The 26,503-nt window shown below is 33.4% G+C and overlaps 1 protein-coding gene across 1 annotated transcript in view; it reads left to right on the forward strand.

The window, feature by feature from the left end:
- Positions 1 to 26,503, forward strand: part of LRP1B (LDL receptor related protein 1B) — a 2,070,284-nt gene that overhangs the window by 1,778,247 nt on the left and 265,534 nt on the right. The window contains exons 57-60 of the mRNA XM_043894665.1: positions 3,597 to 3,682; positions 12,210 to 12,332; positions 13,733 to 13,914; positions 21,970 to 22,169. Of these exons, the coding sequence (XP_043750600.1) occupies positions 3,597 to 3,682; positions 12,210 to 12,332; positions 13,733 to 13,914; positions 21,970 to 22,169 (591 nt within the window). The remainder of the gene's footprint in view (positions 1 to 3,596; positions 3,683 to 12,209; positions 12,333 to 13,732; positions 13,915 to 21,969; positions 22,170 to 26,503) is intronic.

Genomic DNA, 26,503 nt, shown 5'->3' on the forward strand with positions numbered 1-26,503 from the left:
GGTGATAAAACCATGCTTATTAAAATGATGCAAAATAGTATATAATAATAACCTAAAATGGGCAAAAAATGGTGTTTAATTTTCTCTATTCCTCTTACTTTGATAATGAGTATAATGAATCAAATAGCATTGCCAGTTTCTCATATACATTTATGTTGATGACAACATTTAAAGCAATAGATGTTTTCTCATCTACTTTTATCAAATAAATAACAGTATAGAAATTAAAATGTTAGTTTTTAACTGATTACAATTTTGCACATATGGAGAAAACAATAACTCCTTTAAATTTTTCATTCCACTCTTACTTGGAGTTTTCACCTCTGAAGAAATTTGCATATTATTTGAAGCCCATTGTTTTATTTGCCAGGATACTGTTTTGTTTTTATTTTCTGCCAACTCACTGCTTACTATATTATTCGTTTACTGACACTGGGCAAGAAAAATAGATGAAATCCCAAAACAAGTCAATATTTCCATTACTTTAAACTTTTCACAAAGGATTGTGTAGAAGTGATGAATGCTGATCATTTTTAGTTTGGGTCTTGTTATATCGTGTATCCATAGTATAGTTGTTTTCTATTAGCAACAATAAATAGAAACTAGTAATAATTTTGATAGAAAAATAAGTGTCCTTGAATCATAAATCTTTTGCTAAACAGAGGATAGATATTTTTCCCAGAATTTATTGAGGTATAATTGACATATTGTATAACTTTCAAGGTATATAATGTGTTGATTTGACACACTTATATATTGCCATATTATTACTATGGTGGTATTATTAATAGTTAACATCTCCATCACTTCGCATAATTACCATTTTTTTGTGTGTGGTTAGAACATTTGGGATCTTAGCAAATTTCAAGTCTTAGCAACTTTCAAATATATAGTACAGTGTTGTTATCTGTGATCATAATATGATGCATCAGCCCCCCAGAACTTATTCATCTTCTAACTGAAAGTTTGTACTCTTTAGTGACATAATCTCATTTTCCCCACCCTTCAAATCTTGGTAACTGCCATTCTACTCTTCCTATGAGTTTGGCTTTTTTAGGTTCCATATATAAGTGATATCATTGAGGATCTGTCGCCTGCTGTCTGATTTGTTTTACTTAGCACAATTCAAGCACCAACCATGTTGTCTCAAATGCCAGGGAAGGATTTTATTACTTCTCACAGCTGAATAGATCCCATTTACCAGTTGATGGACACTTAGGTTGTCTCCATGTCTTGGTTATTGTGAATAATGCATAATAAATATGAGAGTGCAGATATATCTTTGACATCCTGTTTTCACTTCCTTTGGAAATGTAACCAGAAATAAGATTGCTGGATGACAGTTCTATTATTGATTTTTTTGAGCAAACTTCATATTGTTTTCTGTTGTGTGTGTGAGTCACTTCACTGTGTCCAACTCTTTGCGACCCCGTGGACTGTGGCCTGTCAGGCTCCTCTGTCCATGGAATTCTCAGGGCAAGAATACTGGGCTGCCATTCCCTTCCCAACCCAGGGATCAAACCCAGGTCTCCTACATTACATGCAGATTCTATACTGAAGAGCCACTAGGGAAGCCTGTTTTCTTCAGTGGTTACACCAATTTACATTCCAACTAATAGAGCACAAGGCTTATCTTTTCTTCAATCACTGCCAACGCTTACCTCTTGTCATTTTGATGACATTCCAACAGGTGTGAGGTGATGTTTATCCCTGGTCTTGATTTGCATTTCCCTGATGATTAGTGCTGTTGCGCCCTTTTCATGTGCCTGTTGCCCATCTGTATGTCTTCTTTGAAAAAATATCTATTCAGTTCCTCTGCCCATTTTTAAATCACATTGCTTATTCTTATTATGGATATTTTTGAGGTTTTTTGTTTTTTGTTTTTTTTGTTTTTTTTTTATATTAACCTCTTTTCAGATATATAATTTGCAAGTATTTTCCCTTATTCCATAGGTTGCCTTTCCATTATGTTGATTGTTCCTTTTGCTTTGCAGAAGCCTTTTTGTTTGATGTAGTCCCACTTTTGCTTTTGTTGCTTGTGTTTTTAGTGTCATAGGCAAAAAATCATTGCCAGGGCCAGTGTAAAGATTTTTCTCTGTTTTTCTCTAGAAGTTTCAAGATTCCAGGTCTTACATTTAAGTTGTAAAGAACAGAACTGCCTAAGTGTTGTGGTAGAACATGATGTCTTAATTTTGTATTTATACTGATGGGATGGCAGGACACCTTTAACTTAAGAGCCAACTCTTCTGAATAGGCTTTTTAGTCTCAATTTAACCTCAACAGAAAGACTGGGATGAGTAGAGTTGCTGCCATATGCCATATGCTGCCATACATATATATATAAATAAATACTGTAAAACTAAAGGATACAAGGAAAGTAATACATTTGAACAGAAATTAACAGGACAATAACTCTATAACAATGAATGATTTACAATAAAATCTTCATAAAATTAAAGTGATTACCTTTTTCATTGTTTTTTCTAATATATGCTGACATTAAATTTGCTCACCAGGAAACTAAATATATAAAGCATCTTAGAAGCAAAGATGTTTAAAAAGAGTTTTATCTTTATATATATGAATCATGGTTAGATTATTTTTATTATATTTCCTAGATTCTAGAACAAATATGATATTAAAGCATGTTGAACAAATAAGAAGGATATAGACTCCTATTTAAAAGAAGTCCCCAGACACATGGAAAAAGTTCATATAGGCAGCGAAACTCTTGGAAGTTATTCTGAGAGCATAAGCTGGTTATATGATTATCAGGAGAGAATTTTCAGATGTATTCTGGCCTAGAGAATTCCATCTGGACTGTGTAGTCCATGGGGTCACAAAAAGTTGGATGCAACTTAGTGACTTTCACTTTCACTTTTCAGTAGTAGGAATGTTTAGCTTTATATAGATTTCTAAGACAGATGAAGGCTATACTTCTCAGAATTTCATTTAAAAATAAGATTTTTGTCCCCCTCCATCACCCCTTTCCCCCAGGAACCATAGGTTTGTTTTCTACATGTGTGCCTCTATTTCTGTTTTGCCACTAAGTTCATTTGTATCATATGAGAAACTAGGTTTGATATATACACACACTACTATATTAAAAAACAGATAACTAATAGGGACCGATTGCACAGGAAGGTCTACTCAATATTCTGTGTTGACCTATATGGAAAAGAATCTTTAAAAAAAATAGATATATGTATATATATAACTGATTCACTTTGCTGTATACCTGAAACTAAGACAAAATTGTAAATCAACTGTATTCCAATTTAAAAAGAATGACAAAAAGCAAGATTTTAGCAGTAGATATTTTCCACTAATTTCAAATAAATTAGATAATTTAATATTCAAGAAACTTGAGGGAAAGAGAGGGATTGGGAATTGTCTGGATTTTCTGTACTGCACAGGTATCTGCTTTCTTTTCATATTATTATCAGCAGAGGAGCTCAGTATGAATTTTTTAACCATTAATTTACCAGAGGGCCCTGAATTTGAAGTTGCACTGCCAGAGTAACTAAACTGAAACTAAGCTGAGTTGGAAACCAAAACTACTAAAAGTCTAACTTGTTTTTTGTCTTGATATTTAGATGAAGAGCCTTTTCTAATTCTTGCCGATCATCATGAGATAAGGAAAATTAGCACTGATGGCTCCAACTACACTCTTTTAAAACAGGTATGACATTTCCATGATAATTTGCTAATATTTAATATGGCCACTCCAGATATACTTAGAGCTGTAGCAATTCCTCATAATTAGAATTTTTGAAGCATGTATGCCTATAAGATTACCATAAACTTTGTTTTGTTTGAATTGTCCAGGTCCTCCAACTTGTAATATCATACCATATCAAGGAAAGTATAAGATGCAAAATATAATTAATGCAAGGAAAAAACTATCTTAAAATATCTAAAATACTATCTTAAGAATAGCTAAAGAAGGTACAAAATTCTTTTTTAAGGTATTTTGTGCGTTAACCAAGTTGCCCCCACCCCCATCTTTGAGATTTAAAAATAAACATCTTTTCCAGAACTTTAAGTTTCTGTTCACAGAACTAAGGAATAACATGGGATTGATGATCCCTAGCCTTTAAAATTTGGAATTAGCAAAGGAGCAAAAGTATGACTGTAATCCAGTCATGGTTAAAAGTTTATGAGATGCATATATTTAGCCTTACTATTGTCATCCCTCAACCGATCTACTTTGAGAATCTGAACTGCTGATCTATGGTGATGCTTAAGTTCTATTGTCAGTATTTTTTTATATGTACTATTTGAGATGAAAAGGAATAATTTTCACTTATGACAGAATAGAAATGTGAATTGCTTACCTCAACCTTTTTTTTTCCCGCTCTCAATCTACGGTGAAAATAGCATAAAATCAAATCATTAAACTAGACTGATTATTACATGGGCTAGAGAAATATCATAGTTAATTTTAGCCTATCTTTAATTGTCAGGAAAAGTAGCTTCTCTGGAAAGATTGGGCTTGTATCTGTCCTGCTGCAAGCTTATCTTTGCTCCAAAATGTGCAGTAGTGACATGACTATGCGATAGCACTGTCTAGAACAAGTGTGCCAAAAGTAAGGATGTTTCATGTTCTCATAGTATGTTTATGCCTGCATGAGGCATTAGATGATAAAGGTCACTCATGTATCATTTTTTCAACAGCATAAAAAATGCTTAACTAAATATATTTTTTTCCCTGTCTCATGGATACCTCCATTCTTATTGTTAGAGTTTCATCCATACTGCTTAGGAATTTAATCTTACTTTAAGTGCAAATATTTGTTAGCAAGTGTGATGTTGGCTATTCCAAAAAGAGTTGAATTTGCCAGCTTCTCTCAAAGTCACAGATTGAAAATTTTCACATGAAAATCCAGATTTCTGGCTACTCATCAAAATATGGGACAGTGTAGCATTGCTGGGCTCACATCTCTGAACGGGCACAATCCCAGGTGGGGGGCAGCTGCCACTTTGATATAAAACACATGCTCTCAATTCACCAGTGTCCTCAAACTTTCCATGTGCATACATGTATACTTGTCTTATTCAGGGATGTCTGTGAGGTTTAGACTCTTGCTCTTGAGTTTGGAGGATTGCACTGCCTCTTGTCTCTAATTCTGCACCTTAAGAGATTGGGTAAAATATAAAATATTTACATGTTCTTTGTAAAAACTAAAATCTATTTAAAGTATAAGAATTAGATAACTATTTCTTTAAGAGATGAGTAATACCCATAGGTATTAAGTTTATGTAGCTGCTTTAAACTAGAAACATTTTTATTTCCCCAATGTTTTCTACATTATTTAACTTATTTCTTCTGCATGCTCAGTCGCTTCAGTTATGTCCCACTCTTTGTGACTCTATGAACTGGAGCCTGCCAGGCTCCTCTATCCATGGGATTCTCCAGGCAAGAATACTGGAGTGGGTTGCCGTGCCCTCCTCTAGGCAATCGCCCCAACCCAGGGATCAAACTCTCATCTCCTGCATTGCAGTTGGATTCTTCACCGCTGAGCCACCATAACATTTTAAGCTTATATGAAACTTACAAAATATTGAAAATTATCTTTTTATCTTAAGAGTATATCCCCATACCCTCTGTAAGCATTTCTATACCTTCAAGGTTAGGTGTGCAAACTATTAAATTTCTTGTATTGTCTCAGGAATTGACATTTCTCTTATATTGACATGTTTATATATTCTATTTGAGGTATTTTTGTTTGTTTTCAGCATTTCCTCTTTTTAGACTCTCTCTCAAAGGGAGAAAAATGCTCTATTTAGAATACTCTATTTTAAGCTTAGACGAAAACCACAAATTTAACTAATACAGTAAAAGTACTGATTGTCATCATGAAAGAACTGTAAAAGAGCTTCAGTGGCAGCTCCTTGCTTTATTTTCCAACCCTGTTACTTGAGACATTTCTGCTGCTATCTTTTTTTTTAAATTATTTTTCATATTTTGGTTAATATGTTATCAGATTGTTCTTAATGGAGCAAATTATTTTTTCTGTCTGCATTATCTACATTCATCTTGTACAACTAGACCATTTTAATGCACACATTCTTTTAGTGTTTAACTTACTGGTGATATAATATTAGACTGTTGCCAACCAGAGATCAAATTGCCAACATCCACTGGATCACTGAAAAAACAGGAGAGTTCCAGAAAAACATCTATTTCTGCTTTATTGACTATGCCAAAGCCTTTGACTGTGTGAATCACAATAAAGTGTGGAAAATTCTACAAGAGAGGGGAATACCAGGCCACCTGACCTGCCTCTGGAGAAACCTGTATGCAGGTCAGGAAGCAACAGTTAGAACTGGACATGGAACAACAGACTGGTTCCAAATAGGAAAAGGAGTACATCAAGGCTGTATATTGTCACCCTGCTTATTTAACTTATATGCAGAGTACATCATCAGAGATGCTGGGCTGGATGAAGCACAGACTGGAATCAAGATTGCCAGGAGAAATATCAATAACCTCAGATATGCAGATGACACCACCCTTATGGCAGAAAATGAAGAAGAACTAGAGCCTCTTGATGAGAGTGGAGAAAGAGGAGAGTGAAAAAGTTGGCTTAAAGCTCAACATTCAGAAAGCTAAGATCATGGCATCCAGTCCCATCACTTCATGGTGAATAGATGGGGAGACAGTGGAAACAGTGGCTGACTTTATCTTGGGGGGCTCCAAAACCACTGCAGATGGTGATTGCAGCCATGAAATTAAAAGACATTCCTTGGCAGGAAAGTTATGACCAACCTAGACAGCATATTAAAAAGCAGAGACATTACTTTGACAACAAAGGTCTGTATAGTCAAGGCTATGGTTTTTCCAGTGGTCATGTATGGATGTGAGAGTTAGACTATAAAGAAAGTTGAGTGCCAAAGAATTGATGCTTTTGAACTGTGGTGTTGGAGAAGACTCTTGAGAGTCCCTTGGACTGCAAGGAGATCCAACCAGTCCATCCTAAAGGAGATCAGTCCTGGGTGTTCATTGGAAGGATTAATGGTGAAGCTGAAACTCCAATACTTTGGCCACCTGATGCGAAGAGTTGACTCATTTGAAGAGACCCTGATGCTGGTAAAGATTGAGGGCAGGAGGAGAAGGGGAGGGATGAGAGGATGAGATGGTTGGATGGCCTCACCGACTCAATGGACATGAGTTTGGGGAGGCTCCAGGTGTTGGTGATGGACAGGGAGGCCTGGAGTGTTGCAGTTCACAGGATTGCAGAGTCGGACGCGACTGAGCGACTGAACTGAACTGAACTGAATCACTAGTACTTAAGACGGTATGAATTTCAGACAATTAGTGTAGTTTATGGAAATGAAGAGGATATGAGGAAGATAAAGAAATCCATGTGGACCCTGGACACCTGTGTCTTTGGAGAGCATTTGTTAGGGGTGACCACTGAGTAAGGATGTAAAGACCCAAGATATTAAGGACAAGCCTTAAAGTTTTGACTGTGTGTTGCTTGAAATATACCATTTTGTTAGGAAATTTGTTTTTAACCACAATTTCATCATAGCATTATAGAAAGTTTCAAGGAGTTCTAGGAAGTAAAACCATTTTTTTCCCTCAAAGATTGTTCTACATATATAGACTGAAGTAGAAAATATCAGTAATTGTCTCTCCACATTTTCTCCCAGTCAAAATAAATGAAAAGACAATATCCTTGCCTTAATTAATTGAGAATTTTGTACATAGTTAATTAGGAAGAATAATTTACTCTAATACTTTAAATTTTACTCTAATACCTTAATTTTATTGAATACAAGAAAGAGAACAAGTTCTCTTTATTGTATTAGTAACAATCTCATGAAGCTTTATAGCATGAAATTATAACAATTGTTAGAACATTTTTACCCTATATATTCTAAAGTATAGCTATAGCTAAGATAGCTATAACTTAAATTCATAGAGCACATTTAGAAAATGTAAATGGATTTTAGAAATGAAAATTAATCAAGTAACTTTCCAATATGTAATCCAATTCAATTCTAGCAGTGCCTTTCATTCCAGTAAAATTGTATCAAGAAACAAAACACAATTTCCTAAATTAATCATCTTGAATCAAATGGTGCAAATCTCAACCACAGAAATAAAAGAAGCAAGTAGGATTTTGATGAAACCAGTTTTCAGCTCTGAAACCACAAGGATGACTCTAGTTTTTTGACATTATTTTGACCATGCCTTTGGCTGTTTTAATGTTCTTTGCATATGATTCTGCAAGAAGAGTTTTGCACTGTTTTCTGTAGAGATTAAGAGTAAAGCTGTAGGAAAATGACTAGTTTGTCTTGTTAGATATGTCAGAATTCTAAGCTTCAATTCCTCTGCATCCACAGATTTAATTTATTATAGTTGACTTGCTAAATTTGGAACTGGATTTTCATTATCTAAATTGATTATTGTAAAGAATGAAATAGTGTTATTCTGCCAAGACTGGAGATTGTGAGTAACTCTTGGCTAAAGTGAGAGAGAAGTTTCTGTCCATATCCTTCTTGAAGAGTTCTAATTTACCTATCTGTATTGCCAGGCCATCACAGAACCCTAACCCATACCTTATTCTTTCAATGAAAAATGCTTTTAAACAGAAAGATCATAGACTACTATTGAATTTATTAAGCGCTCTACAGAACTTGGAATATATTCAATTTATGTTTTAGAATCTTGATTGATTTTGCATAGATAACTTCTTAGGTTGAATGCTTATGTGTATTTATTTAGGGAGTCTCCAAATTTTAGTTGCAAATGAATATTTAATGAATCTTTTGAATCTAAGACTGAATGTTAGTTGCATTTTTTTTTAGCGTTTATAATCATTATTCTTGATTAGTAATCCCATCTGAAATAAGTATATTTGTATTTATTCATCTGGGCATAGCAGGGTTAGGCTATTTCGGGTTAACTTTATAATCTGGAACTGAAGAAAAAGATTGCTTCTTTTAAGACAAATAAAAGCATAAGATTTGAGCCTATGATATTCAACACCATCACTGCAAGAATTTAGCCTGGCTACGAGAAGAAAAAAATCAGTTGTATGACAAAAACCACTACAATATTGTAAAGTAATTAGCCTCCAACTAATAAAAATAAATGGAAAAAAAAATCAGTTTTTGCCAGAACCTGCTCTGAGTTCCGTACATAGGCCATTTTTAGTCTTGGAGGCTGCTGGAAAGATGTAAAATCTGAATAGCAAAAATTTAGCCTTGGCCAGAGTTTTATTAAAAAAGTGTGTATCTCTGATGCAGTGTTATTATAAAATTCTGAATTTTGAGAATCTATGTGGAAACTGAACCCAGATTTAGGAATTAACCACCCTTCCCCAAGGACTTCCCAAGTGGCTAAAGTGGGAATCCACCTGCCAATTCAAATATCAATGTATGACAAAACCCACTGAAATGTTGTGAAGTAATTAGCCTCCAACTAATAAAAAAATTAAAAAAAAAAAAAAAAAAAAGAGTTGCAGGAGATGCAGGTTCAATAGCTGGTCAGACAGATCCCCTGGAGGAGGAAATGGCATTCAACTCCAGTACTCTTCCCAGAATAATCCTGTGAACAGAGGAGCCTGATGGGCTACAGTCCATGGGTCGAAAAGAGTTGGACAGACTGAGCAACTGAGCACACATCCTTTACCAAACCAAATCGAACCAAACCACAAGAAAACAAAACAAAACAACAACAGCAAAAGGCAATTGTCTTGGAGATGCTAATCCTTACTTATAGGACGATAAGTACTTATAAGTGACCCTTAAACCAATTTGTGACTTTAATGACAATTTCAGAGTAAATATTGATGTAAAAATCTTACATCAGATATAAAGATATGGCAAATATCTCTAGGGCTTTGCCAAGTGTCTGTAATGTCAATTATTTTTTTAATGTATAAGAGTTTATATATTAATAAAATAATATTCAACCCTGAAAGTGAGTTAACATGATTGAAATCTTGATTCAAGTTTTGTTAGCCCATTGGGATGGTAAATCGTTGAGCCTTAACAGTAGATCAGAATTAAACCAACCCCTGGAGTTGCTTGTATATTTTTGAGATTAATCCTTTGTCTGTTTCTTCATTTGCTATTATTTTCTCCCATTCTGAAGGCTTTCTTTTCACCTTGCTAATAGTTTCCTTTGTTGTGCAAAAGCTTTTAAGTTTAATTAGGTCCCATTTGTCTATTTTTGCTTTTATTTCCAATATTCTGCAAGGTGGGTCATAGAGGATCTTGCAGTGATTTATGTCGGAGAGTGTTTTGCCTATGTTCTCTTCTAGGAGTTTTATAGTTTCTGGTCTTACATTTAGATCTTTAATCCATTTTGAGTTTATTTTTGTGTATGGTGTTAGAAAGTGTTCTAGTTTCTCAATTCCAGAAAAATAAATGACCCAATCAAAAAATGAGCCAAAGAACTAAACAGACATTTCTCCAAAGAAGACATACAGATGACTAACAAACACATGAAAAGATGCTCAACATCACTCATTATCAGAGAAATGCAAATCAAAACCTCAATGAGGTACCATTACACGCCAGTCAGGATGGCTGCTATCCAAAAGTCTACAAGCAATAAATGCTGGAGAGGCTGTGGAGAAAAGGGAACCCTCTTACACTGTTGGTGGGAATGCAATCTAGTATGGCCACTATGGAGAACAGTGTGGAGATTCCTTAAAAAACTGGAAATAGAACTGCTATATGACCCAGCAATCCCACTTCTGGGCATACACACCGAGGAAACCAGATCTGAAAGAGACACGTGCACCCCAATGTTCATCGCAGCACTGTTTATAATAGCCAGGACATGGAAGCAACCTAGATGCCCATTAGCAGATGAATGGATAAGGAAGCTGTGGTACATATACACAATGGAATATTACTCAGCCATTAAAAAGAACTCAATTTGAATCAGTTCTAATGAGATGGATGAAACTGGAGCCCATTATACAGAGTGAAGTAAGCCAGAAAGATAAAGACCGATACAGTATACTAACGCACATATATGGAATTTAAAAAGATGGTAACGATAACCCTATATGCAAAACAGAAAAAGAGACACAGATGTACAGAACAGTCTTTTAGACTCTGTGGGAGAAGGCGAGAGTGGGATGTTCTGAGAGAATAGCATTGAAACAAGTATACTATCAAGGATGAAACGGATCACCAGCCCAGGCTGGATGCATGAGACAAGTGCTCAGGGCTGGTGCACTGGGAGGACCCAGAGGGATGGGATGGGGAGGGAGGTGGGAGGGGGGATCAGGATGGGGAACACATGTAAAAAATCCATGGCTGATTCATGTCAATGTATGGCAAAAACCACTACAATATTGTAAAGCAATTAGCCTCCAACTAATAAAAATAAATGGGAAAAATAAATAAATAAACCAACCCCTGGGCAATCATTTGAACAGCTCGACAGCTAAGAAGATTCTCAGATCCTAGTGAACAATTCTCAAATCAAATCAGTGAAACAGTGAAACAGCCAAAGGAGCTGGGTTATCCAAAAATCCATCAGCTGAATTCATGTTCAATTTTGTTACCTGCTAAAAAATGCACTAACTGTGCATCTGAAAGGAAGGATTTCCTCACATTTCTACCATGTGGAATAAAAAGATGTTAACCAAGTTCCTCTTTGGTTAAATATTCACTAAAGTTTTAACTTTTAAATTTGAATGTGGCACTGTATTGCCTAACAGGCTGCTTGAAGCATAAGAAAAACAGAGAATGTTAGTATGTTGTTGAACCAAAGGCTTTCGGGGAAAGTAAACTTTTTAAATCTTCTTTTCTGACTTTCATCAGGTAGCTAGCAAAAGCTCATCTTAAATTATTAGAGATCGTCTGCCTTTTCAATTTAGATATATACTCATAATGGCATCAAATTAATATTAACCAAAAATGAAAATTTTTTCCTTTATTTCTCTAAAAGAAAAATTTTCCCATATTATTGACTATTTACTTAAACTGTTTTCTTTAAACACATTTTTCCTATTTGGAAATATGCTCAAATAAACTATGCAACATCTTATGTGTATGATATAGAGAAAATGTAAACATATGATGCTTTTAAGAAGAATTGGTCACACATGTTTTTTATTGTAAACCTGTAACTATTTAGATTCAAAGGGAAATATTGATTCTTATGAATTCCTAAAATATTGTAAGAAGATTTCTGTTAACTATTATTCAGATATATTCTTTTTTATTTTTAGGGATTAAACAATGTTATTGGTATAGACTTTGATTACAGAGAAGAATTTATCTATTGGATTGATTCCAGTCGACCCAATGGCAGTCGCATAAATAGAATGTGTTTAAATGGAAGTGATATTAAGGTACCTTGATATTACAATGATGAGATAATTCAATATTGTATTGGTATGGTTAAATTGAATAGAAAATGTTATTTGATGGTAATGGCATGACTCATAGAATGTATTAGGTTGGTTTGAATTTCACATTTGTACAGTGTAAGTTAATGTATACTTTAAATATGAAATTGGAGATTCTTATCCATGTTTCATTATAATATGATTGCTATAAGATAAAAATCAAATTGAGTAAATAAAATCTGAAAACTTATATTCACAACCCTATAAAATGTGATGAATACTTTGAGCTTGAATGATTAGTGCCTGAGATTTAATTGTGTTGATTTATGTAAAAGAAAATATTGAGTTAGAGTATTTGTAATTGAAAAAAATAATTATTAGAATGTAGATTGAAATTATAGCACTATTATTTTGTTATAGAAGGAAATAATTGAATACATTTGTGTAAAATGATGAATGCTTTGAGTAGACAGCATCAAAATTAAACACATATCACATTCTAGATGTGAACTACTCTACTTGACACCATTTTTATGTTAATTTAAGTTTTAAAATAAAATAATTTGCACTGTATATATGTAGTAAAATGTATTAAAAGAAGTTCAAATTCAAGTAGATTGAACCCTTCAATTACTTAAAAAATTTTGAAGCCATTTATAATATTGTATAGAAAGCTATGGTGGAAGCAATTTTGAAAATATTAATAAAATCTTGAAATTATATATATACACATATATATATAATACCAAAATAATCAGTAGGTTGCATAATTCAGAATAAATGTTATTGGTTTTTTATATACAGCATATTTGTGCATACAAAACCTATATCCTTATTATATTTGACATAGGTTGCAATTGAACACAACTGTTAAATGAATACATTTTTACTTCCCTTTGGTTAGGTTAAATATTTAATATATATTTTTGCTTATATTCTTTCTTTGTAGCAGGTAGTTTAAGTAGGGCAAGAACAGTTGGGGGAGTGTTGAATTAATGGGTATCTCCCCCAGAACCTTTTATTAATAGATAATATCAATTATTTTTTGTGCTAGTATGTGTGTGCCTAACCTGTAATAGAATTTTTGCCACATATTTGAGAGAATAAGTAAACTGTAATGAAAATGTAATAAACAACTGTGTAGCCATCCAACAACTTTTTATTTTGGTGTTTCTTTCTTTAAACCTTGGGGCCTGAATTTCTTGGGGCCTGATTACATATTGAGTAATCTCACAAACAAGTAAGTAATTTTATTAGGTAAATTGTTCTATATGTTGTGCTTATCTAAATTCCATTTCAATGTTTAAATACAATTATGTCTCTCTTAAAAAGTCAAGAAGTAATTGCTTAGTTCTTATTCTAGGCATTTAAAATGTTAACTTTTAAAATTCTTATTTTGTTAGGTAGTGCATAACACAGCTGTCCCCAATACACTTGCTGTTGATTGGATTGGAAAAAACCTCTATTGGTCGGACACAGAAAAAAGGATCATTGAAGTATCCAAACTCAATGGCTTATACCCTACTATACTTGTTAGCAAAAGGCTGAAGTTTCCCAGGGACCTGTCTTTAGATCCTCCTGCTGGGTTTGTAAACATTGAAAATCTTAAAGCTTAAGACTGTGGGTTATGTTCAGTATGGTAAATCCTGGTCTGTAGATTTTAACATGGGAACCAATGAAAAGTGTAAATGTGTAGAAATTTTAATTGAGAAATCAAAAATACAAATGTGACTATCACAGAGAAAGAGAAAATTTAAATGATAGAATTTTACAGAAGGTATTTTTTTAAGGTTTTAAACACAACTCTTCTAACAATTCAATAAGTGTATGAAATGAATAAAACACAGATTTGTCCAATTTTAATGCCTCTAAATCTTGGAGGAAAGAGAAGCAAAGATAAACTCTTGGATATTGTTTTGCAGTATTTGTAGTAGTCAAGAATGGAGGTATTGTAATTCCTGAACAACTTTATATCAGGAGACATAAGAAGTATCTATGAATAATAAATAGCAGTGCATTATCCATGCATTCAGAGGGAAAAGCATAGTGAGAATATCAGGGAAGATTCATATTAGTGTTGGATTTTATTTGCATTTTTCTGTGAGAATTAAGAACAAGTCATCATACGGATCAAGGACAGCTGGCTGGAGAATTTAGATGAGGGTTGAACACACATTTAAGTGTCAAAGCTGCTTGCTAAAGTTCTGTAGTTTATGACCATTATCACTTACTTTCAATTATGTTATTTTGGTAGGTAGAGAAGGCATATCATTCTCTTTTTTTAACACTATAATTTGAATGATTACATACTCCAAAATGATCTCTGTAGAAGTTCAACCTATTGAACATGTTTTTAAATAACAAATTTAGAGAAAATTTGCTTTTTAAAAATATCACATATTTGCAATAAACAAGCATTATACTAACTCTAGTGCTCTAAATTTTTGCTGTCTTAATTAATTTCCCATTAAATAGTTCACCAAATCACTGCTTAACCATATGCAATAATTAAATTTTGCTTCTTGCTAATATAATGTATCTCTGTTTTACTGTCTCATGTTTATAATTGACAAAGTGATCATATCATAATATGCCTGGAGCTTAATTTTAAATATTAATTTGGGTAAAAGCAATATGTAATGAGGAAGACTTATACTGTAAATACTACAAACCGTTTCCAAGGTAATGGTGCAAGTTTTGACTTTTCACTATATAATTATGTATACTATTTTGTTACCTTTTAAAATATTTTCTTTACCATAGTAACAAAAGAATATCAATTATATTTTAAATGAACAGAGTCACAGTGGAGTCTGTTTCTATAGATATTATAGGAAATAATGGTCAGATACTGTTTGGCTATCATCATCATTCATTCAAAAGAATATGCATATTTGAGTCATTTGGTATTTTATCACAAGATATTTTAGCTTGTCCATTGTCCTTTTCTTCAAATCAGTATGTCTGTCTTAGCTCTTATCTCATAATTTTCAAGATGTGTTATTTTCCAAATATAAGAAGCATTATTTGTTAATAACAGTATTTGGAAATTTCCTGTTTATAAAGCAAACTGTATCCTACCCTAGTGAACACAGCTGAATCTAGTGTTAAGGTTTATTTCTCCCAGGTTAGAGTTATTAACCCATTAACTGATGCAATCTGAACTTATCATCAACCTGCCAAAAGTGTCAATTAAAATGGTAAAATATTAAATTATTGCAGATATTATGAAAGACTCCTTTGATTCCATTTTAAATAATATTTGAATTATGATATGAAATCCCAGATTATAACCCAAGAAACATAAAAATCAGGTATTTTTATGAAACAATTAAAGGCATATAACAGCAGATAAACAGATTCTAACAGATAAAATTTAATGACACCTTTTTGTTCATACTGTTTTCCTGGTTCCCCAGAGTGAGACAATAAGGTAACTTGGATTTTAGTTTATATGAGATGAGCTTTAGGATGGAAATGCCATGGCTATCTAAATTATTACACAATCTTGCTCCAAAAATGACAGCTTAAATTCTGAGTATTCAATAAAGGTGGAATTGAACTTTTCTATTGTGATTTGCATATGTTCTGAATATACCAATACTACTGCTAACCCCTGTTTTCTTTAGAAATGTAATCTCTGTCCCAATATTTAGTGAGGAATAGAGCAAGGATTGTTTAGGGAAGATAAAGATCATTGGAATGTCTAATGTGATAAAGCATCTATAAACATTTAAAAGGGAGCTGGGGGATACTTTCTTATAATGGTAGGATGCCAATGGTCTCATTTTGGATATGCTGGTTAGTAAGAATGAAAAAGAAAATATAAATAGATCATCTTCCTGGTTATTACATTAAAATTCAGCTGAAATCCAATTATCCCCATTATTCTGTTATAGATTGGGAATCAGTGTATTAATTTAATCATAAATTTTGGGTGATTAATATCATTTATATTTTGTATTTATAAACAGAAGAGATATAGATACATTTTAAAGTAGAATAGAAAATATAAAACTGTGCTGAGCATAGTTATTGTTCAGTCACTCAGTCATATCCAACTCTGCAACTCCATGGGCTGCAGCATGTCAGGCTTCCCTGTCCTTCACCATCTCCCAGAGCTTATTAAAACTCATGTCCATTAAGTCAGTGATGCCATCCAACCATTCATCCTCTGTCATCCCCTTCTCCTCCTGCCTTCAATCTTTCACAGCATCAGGGTCTTTTCAAATGAGTCATATCTTTGAATCAAGTGGCCCAAGTATTGGAGCTTTGGCTTCAGCATCAATCCTTCCAGTGAATATTCAGGACTGATTTCCTTTAGGATGGACTGGCTGGATTTCCTTACAGTCCAAGGGACTCTCAAGAGTCTTCTCAAACACCACAGTTCATCAGTTCTTCAGTGCTCAGCCTTCTTTTTGGTCCAACTCTCACATCCATGCATGACCACTGGAAAAACCGTAGCTTTGACTAGACAGAGTTTTGCTGGCAAAGTAATGTCTCTCTTTTTAATATGCTGTTAGGTTTGTCATAGCTTTTCTTCGAAGGAGCAAGTGTCTTAAAAATTTCAAGGCTGCAGTCACCATCTGCAGTGCTTTTAGAGCCCAAGAAAATAAAGTCTGTCACTGTTTCCATTGTTTCCCCATCTATTTGCCATGAAATGATGGGACCAAATGTCATGATCTTATTTTTTTGAATGCTGTTTTAAGCCAGCTTTTTCACTCTCCTCTTTCACTTTCATCAAAAGCCTCTTTAGTTCCTCTTCACTTTCTTCCATAAGGGTGGCGTCATCTTCATATCTGAAGTTATTGTTATTTCTTCCCACAATCTTGATTCCAGCTGTACTTCGTCCAGCCCAGTATTTCTCATGATGTATACTGTATATAAGTTAAATAAGCATGGTTACAATATACAGCCTTGACGTAATCCTTTCCCAGTTTGCAACCAGTCCGTTGTTCCATGCCTGGTTCTAACTGTTGCTTCTTGACCTGCATACAGGTTTCTCAGGAAGCAGGTAAGGTGGTCTGGTATTCCCATCTCTTTAAGAATTTCCCACAGTTTGTTGAGATCCACACAGTCAAAGGATTTGGCATAGTCAATAAAGCAGAAGTAGATGGTTTTTTCTGTAATTTTCTTGCTTTTTCTATGATTCAATGAATTTTGGCAATTTGATCTCTGGTTCTTCTGCTTCCTCTGCCTTTTCTAAATCTGGGCTTGAACATCTGGAAGTTTCAATTTGCTTACTGTTGAAATCGGGCTTGGAGAATTTTGAGCATTACCTTTCTAGAATGTGAAATGAGTGCAGTTGTGTGGTAGTTTTAACAAATTCTTTGGCATTGCCTTTTTTGGGGATTAGAATGAGCATACTTTTATCTTTAAAATATCACTTCAGCATAACAAAAATTCATTATGGTAGACATTAAATTGAAAGTATGTTATGACTGATTAACAAAATAAATTCATCTACTTGTTCATTTATTCAACTCATATTTCTCTAGCATCTAGTGTATATCTGGCACTCTTTTAGGTATAGTATAAAAATAAAAGATACAACCCCTGTTTCAAAGTACTGGTTCAGTTAGTAGGCAGATAAGCAAATAATTATCATATAATGCAGTACCTCTAAAGTGGAGAAAACAGAACATGTGTCTGCCTCAAGTGGAATCAGTGAGATATTCCTGGACAAGACTGGTGAAGTATGAATTAGTCAGGTTATGTGGTCCACTTCAGAGCTGAAGGTAATTCAGGCAAAAAGTTTTATGGGAAAGTAAAGACCTATAGGAGAGCATGGCATATCCAAAGAATTGAAAAAAAAAAAAAAAAACTCATACAAAGGGAGCAAATTAATTATATATAATTGTAGAACTTTGATACCGGTTTACAGAGTAAAAAGGAGCTAGGAATAAATCAAAATGTAATACAATGCAACAACAACAATGAAATAAACCTTACAAGACTTGTGGCTTGGGCAAGGCAGGTAAACAGAAAAGTGACTTCCTCAGAATAGGAGGAACGTAGGAAAAGGGGCAGATATAAGAAAGTGGAATGACCAATTGGGAGTTGGAGTTCCAAATAATAATAATAGTGATAATGATGATCACTGCCACTTCTATAGTATTTTGCAAATTAGAAAAAATCTGTCTATGTTATATCACTTTAGATGCTTATACTGCTTTCTCAGAGTCTCTGAAAAAGACCTGATTGTTCTTATTATTATATTTTTAGTACAAATAAGAACAGGTTTCCCTGGTGGCTCAGAGAGTAAAGTATCTGTCCACAATGTGAGAGACCTGAGTTTGGTTCCTGGGTTGCTAATTTCCCCTAGAGAAGGAAATGGTTACTCACTCCAGTATTCTTGCCTGGAGAATTCCATGGACAGAGGAACCTTGTGGGCTACAGTCCATGGGGTCACAGAGTCGGACACAACTGAGCGATGAACACACACACTCACAAAGAACATTCAGCCAAAATGGCTAAGTGATTTTCTCAGGATCATTTAGGTAATATGATATTAAACTAGGGATTTAATTCAGTTTCCAAGCTTTGGTCAGCTCTTTTCTCTATTGCATCTCATTAGAGTTTACAGTAACAAAATTACCTTGAGCCATTGGCAACTTTTCCAAGAGTCATCCAAACAAGGCATAGAAAACAAAAATTTTTCCTGTTTTTACAATTTGCCTTTTTACAAAATTTTACTATAGATAGTATGAGTTATTTGGGAAATTAAAGAAACTGCATAGTAATTACAAGCATGCCTTATTTTTAAATTGAACTTCCCAGGTGGTTCAGTGGTAAAGAATCTGCCTGCCAATACAGGAGATTCCAGAGACCTGGGTTCAACCCCAGGGTAGAGAAAATCCCCTGGAGGAGAAAATGGCAACCCACTCCAGTTTTCTTGCCTGGAGAATCCCATGGACAGAGGAGCCTGGCAGGCAATAGTCCATGCAGTAGCAGAGAGTCAGACACGATGAGCACAAATGAGCTTTCACAAGCAAAGAATTTACTGTGCCTCTCTCTTTATGGGTGGTCAACTTCTGATGGCTTAATTTCGTTACCTTTTCCATACTTAAGCCTCATTACTATACATTTAAGCTTCTCAATAAGTCTGTACTAGACTTTCCGATCATTTTACATCTAAAATGCAACCTTAAATATTATCCAAGTATAAAATTTATTGTAAATAATTAGAGCTAAAAAGCAAAAAATGCTTCAAAGGTTGTGATATTTTTCTCTGTGGAGAGAAATTATTATTATTATCCCTTTTGAACATATAAATAAATCCAGGCTTGGGGTAGTTAACTAAAGTGCCCAATTCACATGGGTAGACCTGATATTTGAACTCAGTAATCTGTTTCTAGGCTTTTTATTTTTTGGTTTTGCTTTTAAGACTCTACATAATGTTGATGAGAAAAAAAAATGGCAAAACAACATTATTCATGGAATATGAATTTTGTCTTAAATATAAAAATACTTTTAAAAAAGTCTGTAAATTATGAGACCGGAGCCCTTGTTCCAGCTATCCCTATTGTAACAGACTAGGACAAAGCTCATAATATTTTACAGTTTCAGTTTATCATGAAGTGAAGGCCTGAAGCTATGTGATTTTCAAGACCTGTTGCAGCATTAAAATCTTTAAATTATACTTTATTCTAAATTCTGAAAGAGGAGAAAGATCATTGCTATCAAGACATTTGTTAGATCGTTTTGAAGATAAGATTTATGCTCAAAGAGCTACTAGTGAGAATAAGATTTTTCATTTCATTTTCCATTTAGGTAAAATTGTTGTTCCTTCATTGGCACCTCCATGGTAAAAAAAAAATTTTTATCATAATAGTCTTAAAATTTTTGATTTAACAGTCACCTCTATTGTATTCATTAAGAGATCTTTGATGGCAAAAATTATGTTTACCTCTGTGTTCTCAGTGATAAGTAATGTTTGATATATTATGACCTCAGTGAATCACTGTTTCAAGACATGTTTTTCAGTCCACTTAAGAATGGCTTGGGGATTTATCAGAGATACCCCACCAGCTGATTGAGTTAGATTCTCTGATTCTGAACCACAAGAACCTGTGTTATTACTGCTTTGTGGGTTCCTATGTGCATGATATATGTGTTGTTCAATTATACACATGATAAAGAAATTCTGTAGACCAGAAAGAGCTAAAGCAGAGTTTCGTAAAGTGTGTTTCCTGCAACCTGCTCTAGGAAAATAAATGGTATTACCCAAAACTATGTGATAAAAAAGGATATCATAGCTCTATCTTAGACAATCATTATATGTGTACCATTTGAACAGCTTTGAGAAGTCCTATAATTAAAAAGAGGATGCTTACTTTGCTTAACAAAACCATTTTTCAAATATATAATTTTATAACATACTTTGAAAAATTTGAACTGACACAAATCAGAGAATTTATGGAGAACAGAGGAGACAATATAAGTTATGTCTGAATGAAAATATCTATATAATTGAAGAGACAGGAGCAAGTCAGATGATATGATGAAAGCACAGAAGTGAAAATTATAGAACTATAAATACTCCAAATAGAGCTCAGTTCACACATTTCCAAAGTGGAAAGTCATTTGTAGAAGTCTGTTTGTGTCTCATAATGAAAAATTTGAATATCAGGGAGAGAATTTCAAGTCTCAAACTCTTACTGAACTTATTGAGGGTAATGGAAGAGCTGTTGGACTCCATAAAATATGTTCTTCCTCTTTCTGGTATCTTGGTTCAAGATGGTGATAATATTAGCCAAATAAAAAGTTCAAAATACAAACAAAAATTTAGATTTGCTATTACACAGTGGTCAGATGATTTGAAATTCATAATTTACTATGTTGTTGTTTAGTTGCTAAGTCATGTCCAACTCTTTTTTGACCCCCTGGACTGTAGCCCACAGTGCTTCTCAGTCCATAGAATTTCCCAAGCAAGAATACTGGAGTGATTTACCATTTCCTTCACCAGGGGACTTTCTCAACGAAGGGAGCAAACCCTTATCTCCTGACAGGTGGATTCTTTACCACTGAGTCACCAGAGAAACCCCATAATTTACTTAATGACCTCAAATACTTTACATTCATCTCCAAAAATTTGTAATACTTTGTTGACAGCATTTAATGGAGGAAATTATTTTTCACTTATGTAATTCACTTAATTTTATATGATTTTAATTAATTTAAATTTAAAGAATCACAATTAGCTAGTGGCTACCACACTGGACAATGAACATCTAAGAAAATACAATGTACTCCTCCATAATTCATTTTGAATTTTTCATAGGTAAAACAAAAGAAAAAATGCATCTCGGTTGTTTTATTCCTTTAACATTACAGATGCATTTTGAAAGTTTACATCTTTCATTTTGGGCATCTGTAATTTGTTAACAGTTCCTAAAATGTTATATACATGAGTTGTTTACTAAAGGAAACATGTTTAAAATTATCTGGCTATTTCAAAGTATGCTATATGTTTAAAAATATATATATAACAGAAGTTTGCACTAGAGTATGCTTTTACAAACTCCAATTTAGAGAGATACAAGAATTAATTTGGGAATAGCTGAGTAAATAAGAGAAATACTGTATGGTGTTTTATTCCCTGATTGTAAATAATATGCCTGCTAATTTTCTTTTCTAGGTATTTGTATTGGATTGACTGCTGTGAGTATCCTCATATTGGCCGTGTTGGAATGGATGGAACCAATCAGAGTGTTGTCATAGAAACCAAGATTTCTAGACCTATGGCACTAACAATAGATTATGTCAACCATAGACTCTACTGGGCTGATGAAAATCATATCGAGTTTAGCAACATGGATGGATCTCACAGACACAAAGGTTAGTCCAGTAGCACAAATGACTCAGTATTTTACCAGTTCATAAAATACTCATTTATAAGTATATATATATATAGTTTTTATATACTTTCACCAAATACATTTCTTAATTTAATATTACATTATTATATTCCTTTGTGACAATGTTGGTAAATAAGAACTAGATCTGTTTATTCAGAACTTCTATAATCATGCATAAAAATCATTAACATTGTCAATGTTTTCTCTAATTGCATTTTTCTAAATAGTTTTTATAGCAAGTAGATGATACTTTTATAAGTTAATATATACATATATCCCAATGGAATTGAAGCAGAAGAATAGTTGCTTGTAAAAATAAGGTTGTTATTACAATCTGGAAGTTTTGTTGTTTTTTTTTTAAATACTAAGTGAAAATAAAACTCTTTAAAGACAGTGAAACAGTATCATTTACCTTATGAATCAAATTACATACATGATTAAATTTATTGTTACTTAATCAACAACATCAAAAAAAGTAATATGAAAAATAGCTTTCAAATTAGAGTAACATTTAGGAAATTATTGGAATATGAACAAATATGAAATTCTACATATACTTTATTTTTCCACTTTTTATAACTTTGAGTAGATTATACAACTCTAAGCATAAAACAAATGAAGGAAGCAATTTGATATGAGGGAGAATTAGGAATGGGCAAAAGGTTTTAGGGGAAAAAATAGCTGAGGATAAAGGAATTAAGAGCAGAGGAGAAGGACATGATACAAAAGAACAGTATCAGATGAGGATGACACAAATTCAACAGAAACCACAAACAATTCAAATGAACAACTCAAAATATTTTAGATGCAGATGGCTCTTTATAGATTAAATTTTCCCCACAATGAAGATTAATCTCTTTAATATCTAGTGACCTAATGTCACCTTTGTTATTAGATGTTTTCATCTTCAGATATCTTGTAAAGTACAAGTGCAACCCCATGGACTGCAGCCCACCAGACTCCTCTTGTCCATGGGGATTCTCCAAGCAAGAACACTGGAGTGGGTAGCTATGCCATCCTCCAGGGGATCTTCCCAACCCAGGGCTCGAACCCAGGTCTCCCGCATTACAGGTGGATTATTTACCAGCTGAACCACCAGGGAAGCTAATTTTCCGTGGGGGTTTCCAAGCAAAGCCTATACATTTTAATGGCTTCTCTTAAGATAATGCTTTCTTCTCAGTAAGCTTAGATCAAAACATCTGGAAAAAGAAAAGAGATGAGATGCTAAGGAAGAGAGGATTTTTTATAATTTAATACTGTGAGATGAGGCTCTGCAAATTTATGCCAGTGTGGAGAAGGATGAAGCAACCAAGTTTTAAAAAAGAAAAAATTCCAAGTAGGAAGAAGCGAGTGGAATTAGGGAATTAAGAAGTACAAACTCCTATGTATAAAATAAAATATCTACAAAATATAGTTTATAGCATAGGGAATATAACCAATATTTTATAACAACTTTAAAAGCATAATCTATAAAATATTGAATCACTCTGTTATATACCTGGACCTAATATAATATTGTGAATCAATTATATCTTATAAAAAACAAATTTAAAAAATAAATAGTAAAGGAGATTTACATCACTGAAATTGCATCACTTCAATTCTGCCCAAGTTATTTCTCAGTTGTTGTTTAAGCAAATATATCCTCTAACTAAACATACTGACAGAAAGTGCTTAGAGGTGCTTTTTTAAGTGTGGAACATTGAAGTATGACAAGTGGAGTTGGATGAGTCACTTTTTGAGGTGTTGGCATTCCAATTACAGAGATAAAGAAACTCATCAGGATGCAATTGGAATGAAGAGTTATTTAAAGATCACTTTAGGGTTTTAATTACAGCAAAAGTAATGTTGACAAATCAAAATTACACTTAGCATTCAGCAGTTATATCTCCTCTGAAGAATCAATAATGAAATGTTCCGCAACATTTGTAGATGATATAATTGAAAGTTTTATTGTAGCAATCAGTGATTTCCCCCACGTAACCATTTTTAGCATGTATATAAAGCACTAAGTTGTTATGAATGTAGTTCTTTGTGCTAAAATTTCAATGTGCAATAAAATTTAAACACTTTTTGGTTAGATAGGTGAGCATTTAAAATATATTCTAGCATCAAATACTTGTCTATTTTTATTTGAGACTTTTTGTTTGAATAACAAAATCTGTAGTTAAAATTATCTATTAGAAACTGTTGATTCTATCCCTGCCCCATTATTTTAAAATTATGTCAGATATGTGGATAATTAATGCTTTGAAAACTCAAAACAAATGTGTGTAAATGAAGTGTCTTTCAATCATAGTCTTGTGATGGCTTTGGTAGATGGACATACATAGTAAGAAGAAGTGAAACTAAATTTACTAAAGAGTAAAATATTTGAGTGAAAGATATTCAGATGTGATTATATTAACATTTAAAAATTCGACTTTTGAAAATCCCTTGAGGCTCAAGATGGGGAGAAAAGGAAAGTAAAAGTAGTTGCTGTCTTCAGAAATATTTCCTCCTGAAGGCATTCTCAGAAAGACTAATGAAAAATTCATTAAGTGTCTTATTAGGCATCTGCCAATATCTGAATGCAAGCCAATAATTACATGGCAGTTACTAACAAGTTACTGATTGTAGACAGCCTAAATTATGCCAACTCCGCAGCCAATGAAAAAAAGTCAATCATTTACAGTGTTTGTAAAGAGGAATAGGATTTTTCTACTCCTTGAATTTGTCCCCTAAAGACATCAGAAGCACTGTGGTTTTCTATTTGTATATTTAGAGTTGGAAAATGAGACTTTTATAACAAGAATAACTTTTCTGTTAGGTTGGTCACTGACCTCTCTTCTCTCTTAACCAGACTAATATTATTGCTCTTATTTATTCTTTTTATTAAAACTACAGCCATAGTTCATCAAAGAATGGGACATGTCAGTTATATCAAAGTAATCTGAGCATAAAAAGGGTGTATAAAAATTTCATAATTATTATTTTTTCATAAGTCAAAGTTTAATAGTGGAGAAAAACTAAACCATATCACTTTACAGTTTAGAAGGTTTTTTCTCCAAAACATGTCCTGGTTTAAACCATACAACATTTCCATAAATAAAGCATCATTTTATTATTATTTGTCCAGCCTGAGAATTTCTGAAAGTTCTGCATTCTGTGCCCTAAGTGGTAGATCAGATTACCTCCAGAAGACATGTGACTTGCAATTTGCTTGAAAATCTGCATGCATTTTTCTCTGCCACCTCTTCTAACCCAACCCACCTTCTTAACAAGTCCAAACATTAAGTCATTTTTTTTTTTTTTAGGTGAGAATTTGCTATCCTGGGAACACTTAAGTGCAGTCTTAGTCACATGAATCTTTCCATAATTCCTGTGTGGATTATTCTATTGGTTTTTACTTTAATAATTACATAATAAAATGATATAATAATACTGTAGAATAGTATGCATACTACTGGATAATTGAGACAATTTACTTTAAATCAAATTTTCATTGTTCATTTTTTAAATTTCTCTGATTTTTTTTTGTTGCTGTTGTTAGATCTGCCCATTCATTCATTCAACAAACATTTACAATTGTCTCTTTCCATGCCATGTATTATGTCAGACCCTGGAGTTACAAAGATAAATAAGTCCCTGTCTTCAAAGAACCTGTTTAGTTGTTGGGGGTGGGGAGACTGATATGCAGATAATAACATATATCAGATTGGGATTAGAGGTATATGTACAATATTGCCAAAATTCAGGCTGGAGTGTTTAGTGTGTGATGGGATCTTTGAAAAGTCTGAAAGATGGGGAGGACAAGCTCTCCATATGGGGAAATGTAGAGAGGATTAATCACACAGAGGGAACAGCATGTGCAAAGATATAATAGAGTCTTGAAGCAGCATGGGGTTTGCATAATTTGTAAACTGGAAGCCATATAAGAAGAAAGTAATGACACTAGATGAACAAGGGCAAATTGCTGCCAGATTGTGACAGGCCTTGTATGCTAGGTAATTTGGAATTTATCCTTTAGGTCATAGGAAGCCATTGATGGCATTTAGTTGATAGAATGTCATTATTAGATTTGACAACCACATGGAAAATGAAAGACCCTGGAAGGGCAACCAATTTAGAGGCTGTTAAAATATTTTAGGAGAAAATATTTGAAGTGATTATAGCTGTGGGAATGGGGATAAAGTGTTGCATTCAGTAGTTATTTAGCAGAATAAGGAGGACAGATCTGTAAAGTTGAAATAGCAAAAATATTGGTGGTTGAGTTGCAAATATAAAGTGAATGATGTATTTTTATATACTTAACCAGGGGGAAATAACTTACAG

This window comes from Cervus elaphus, chromosome 33, assembly GCF_910594005.1.
Source record: "Cervus elaphus chromosome 33, mCerEla1.1, whole genome shotgun sequence".
In the NCBI taxonomy this organism is placed as follows: Eukaryota; Metazoa; Chordata; class Mammalia; order Artiodactyla; family Cervidae; genus Cervus; species Cervus elaphus.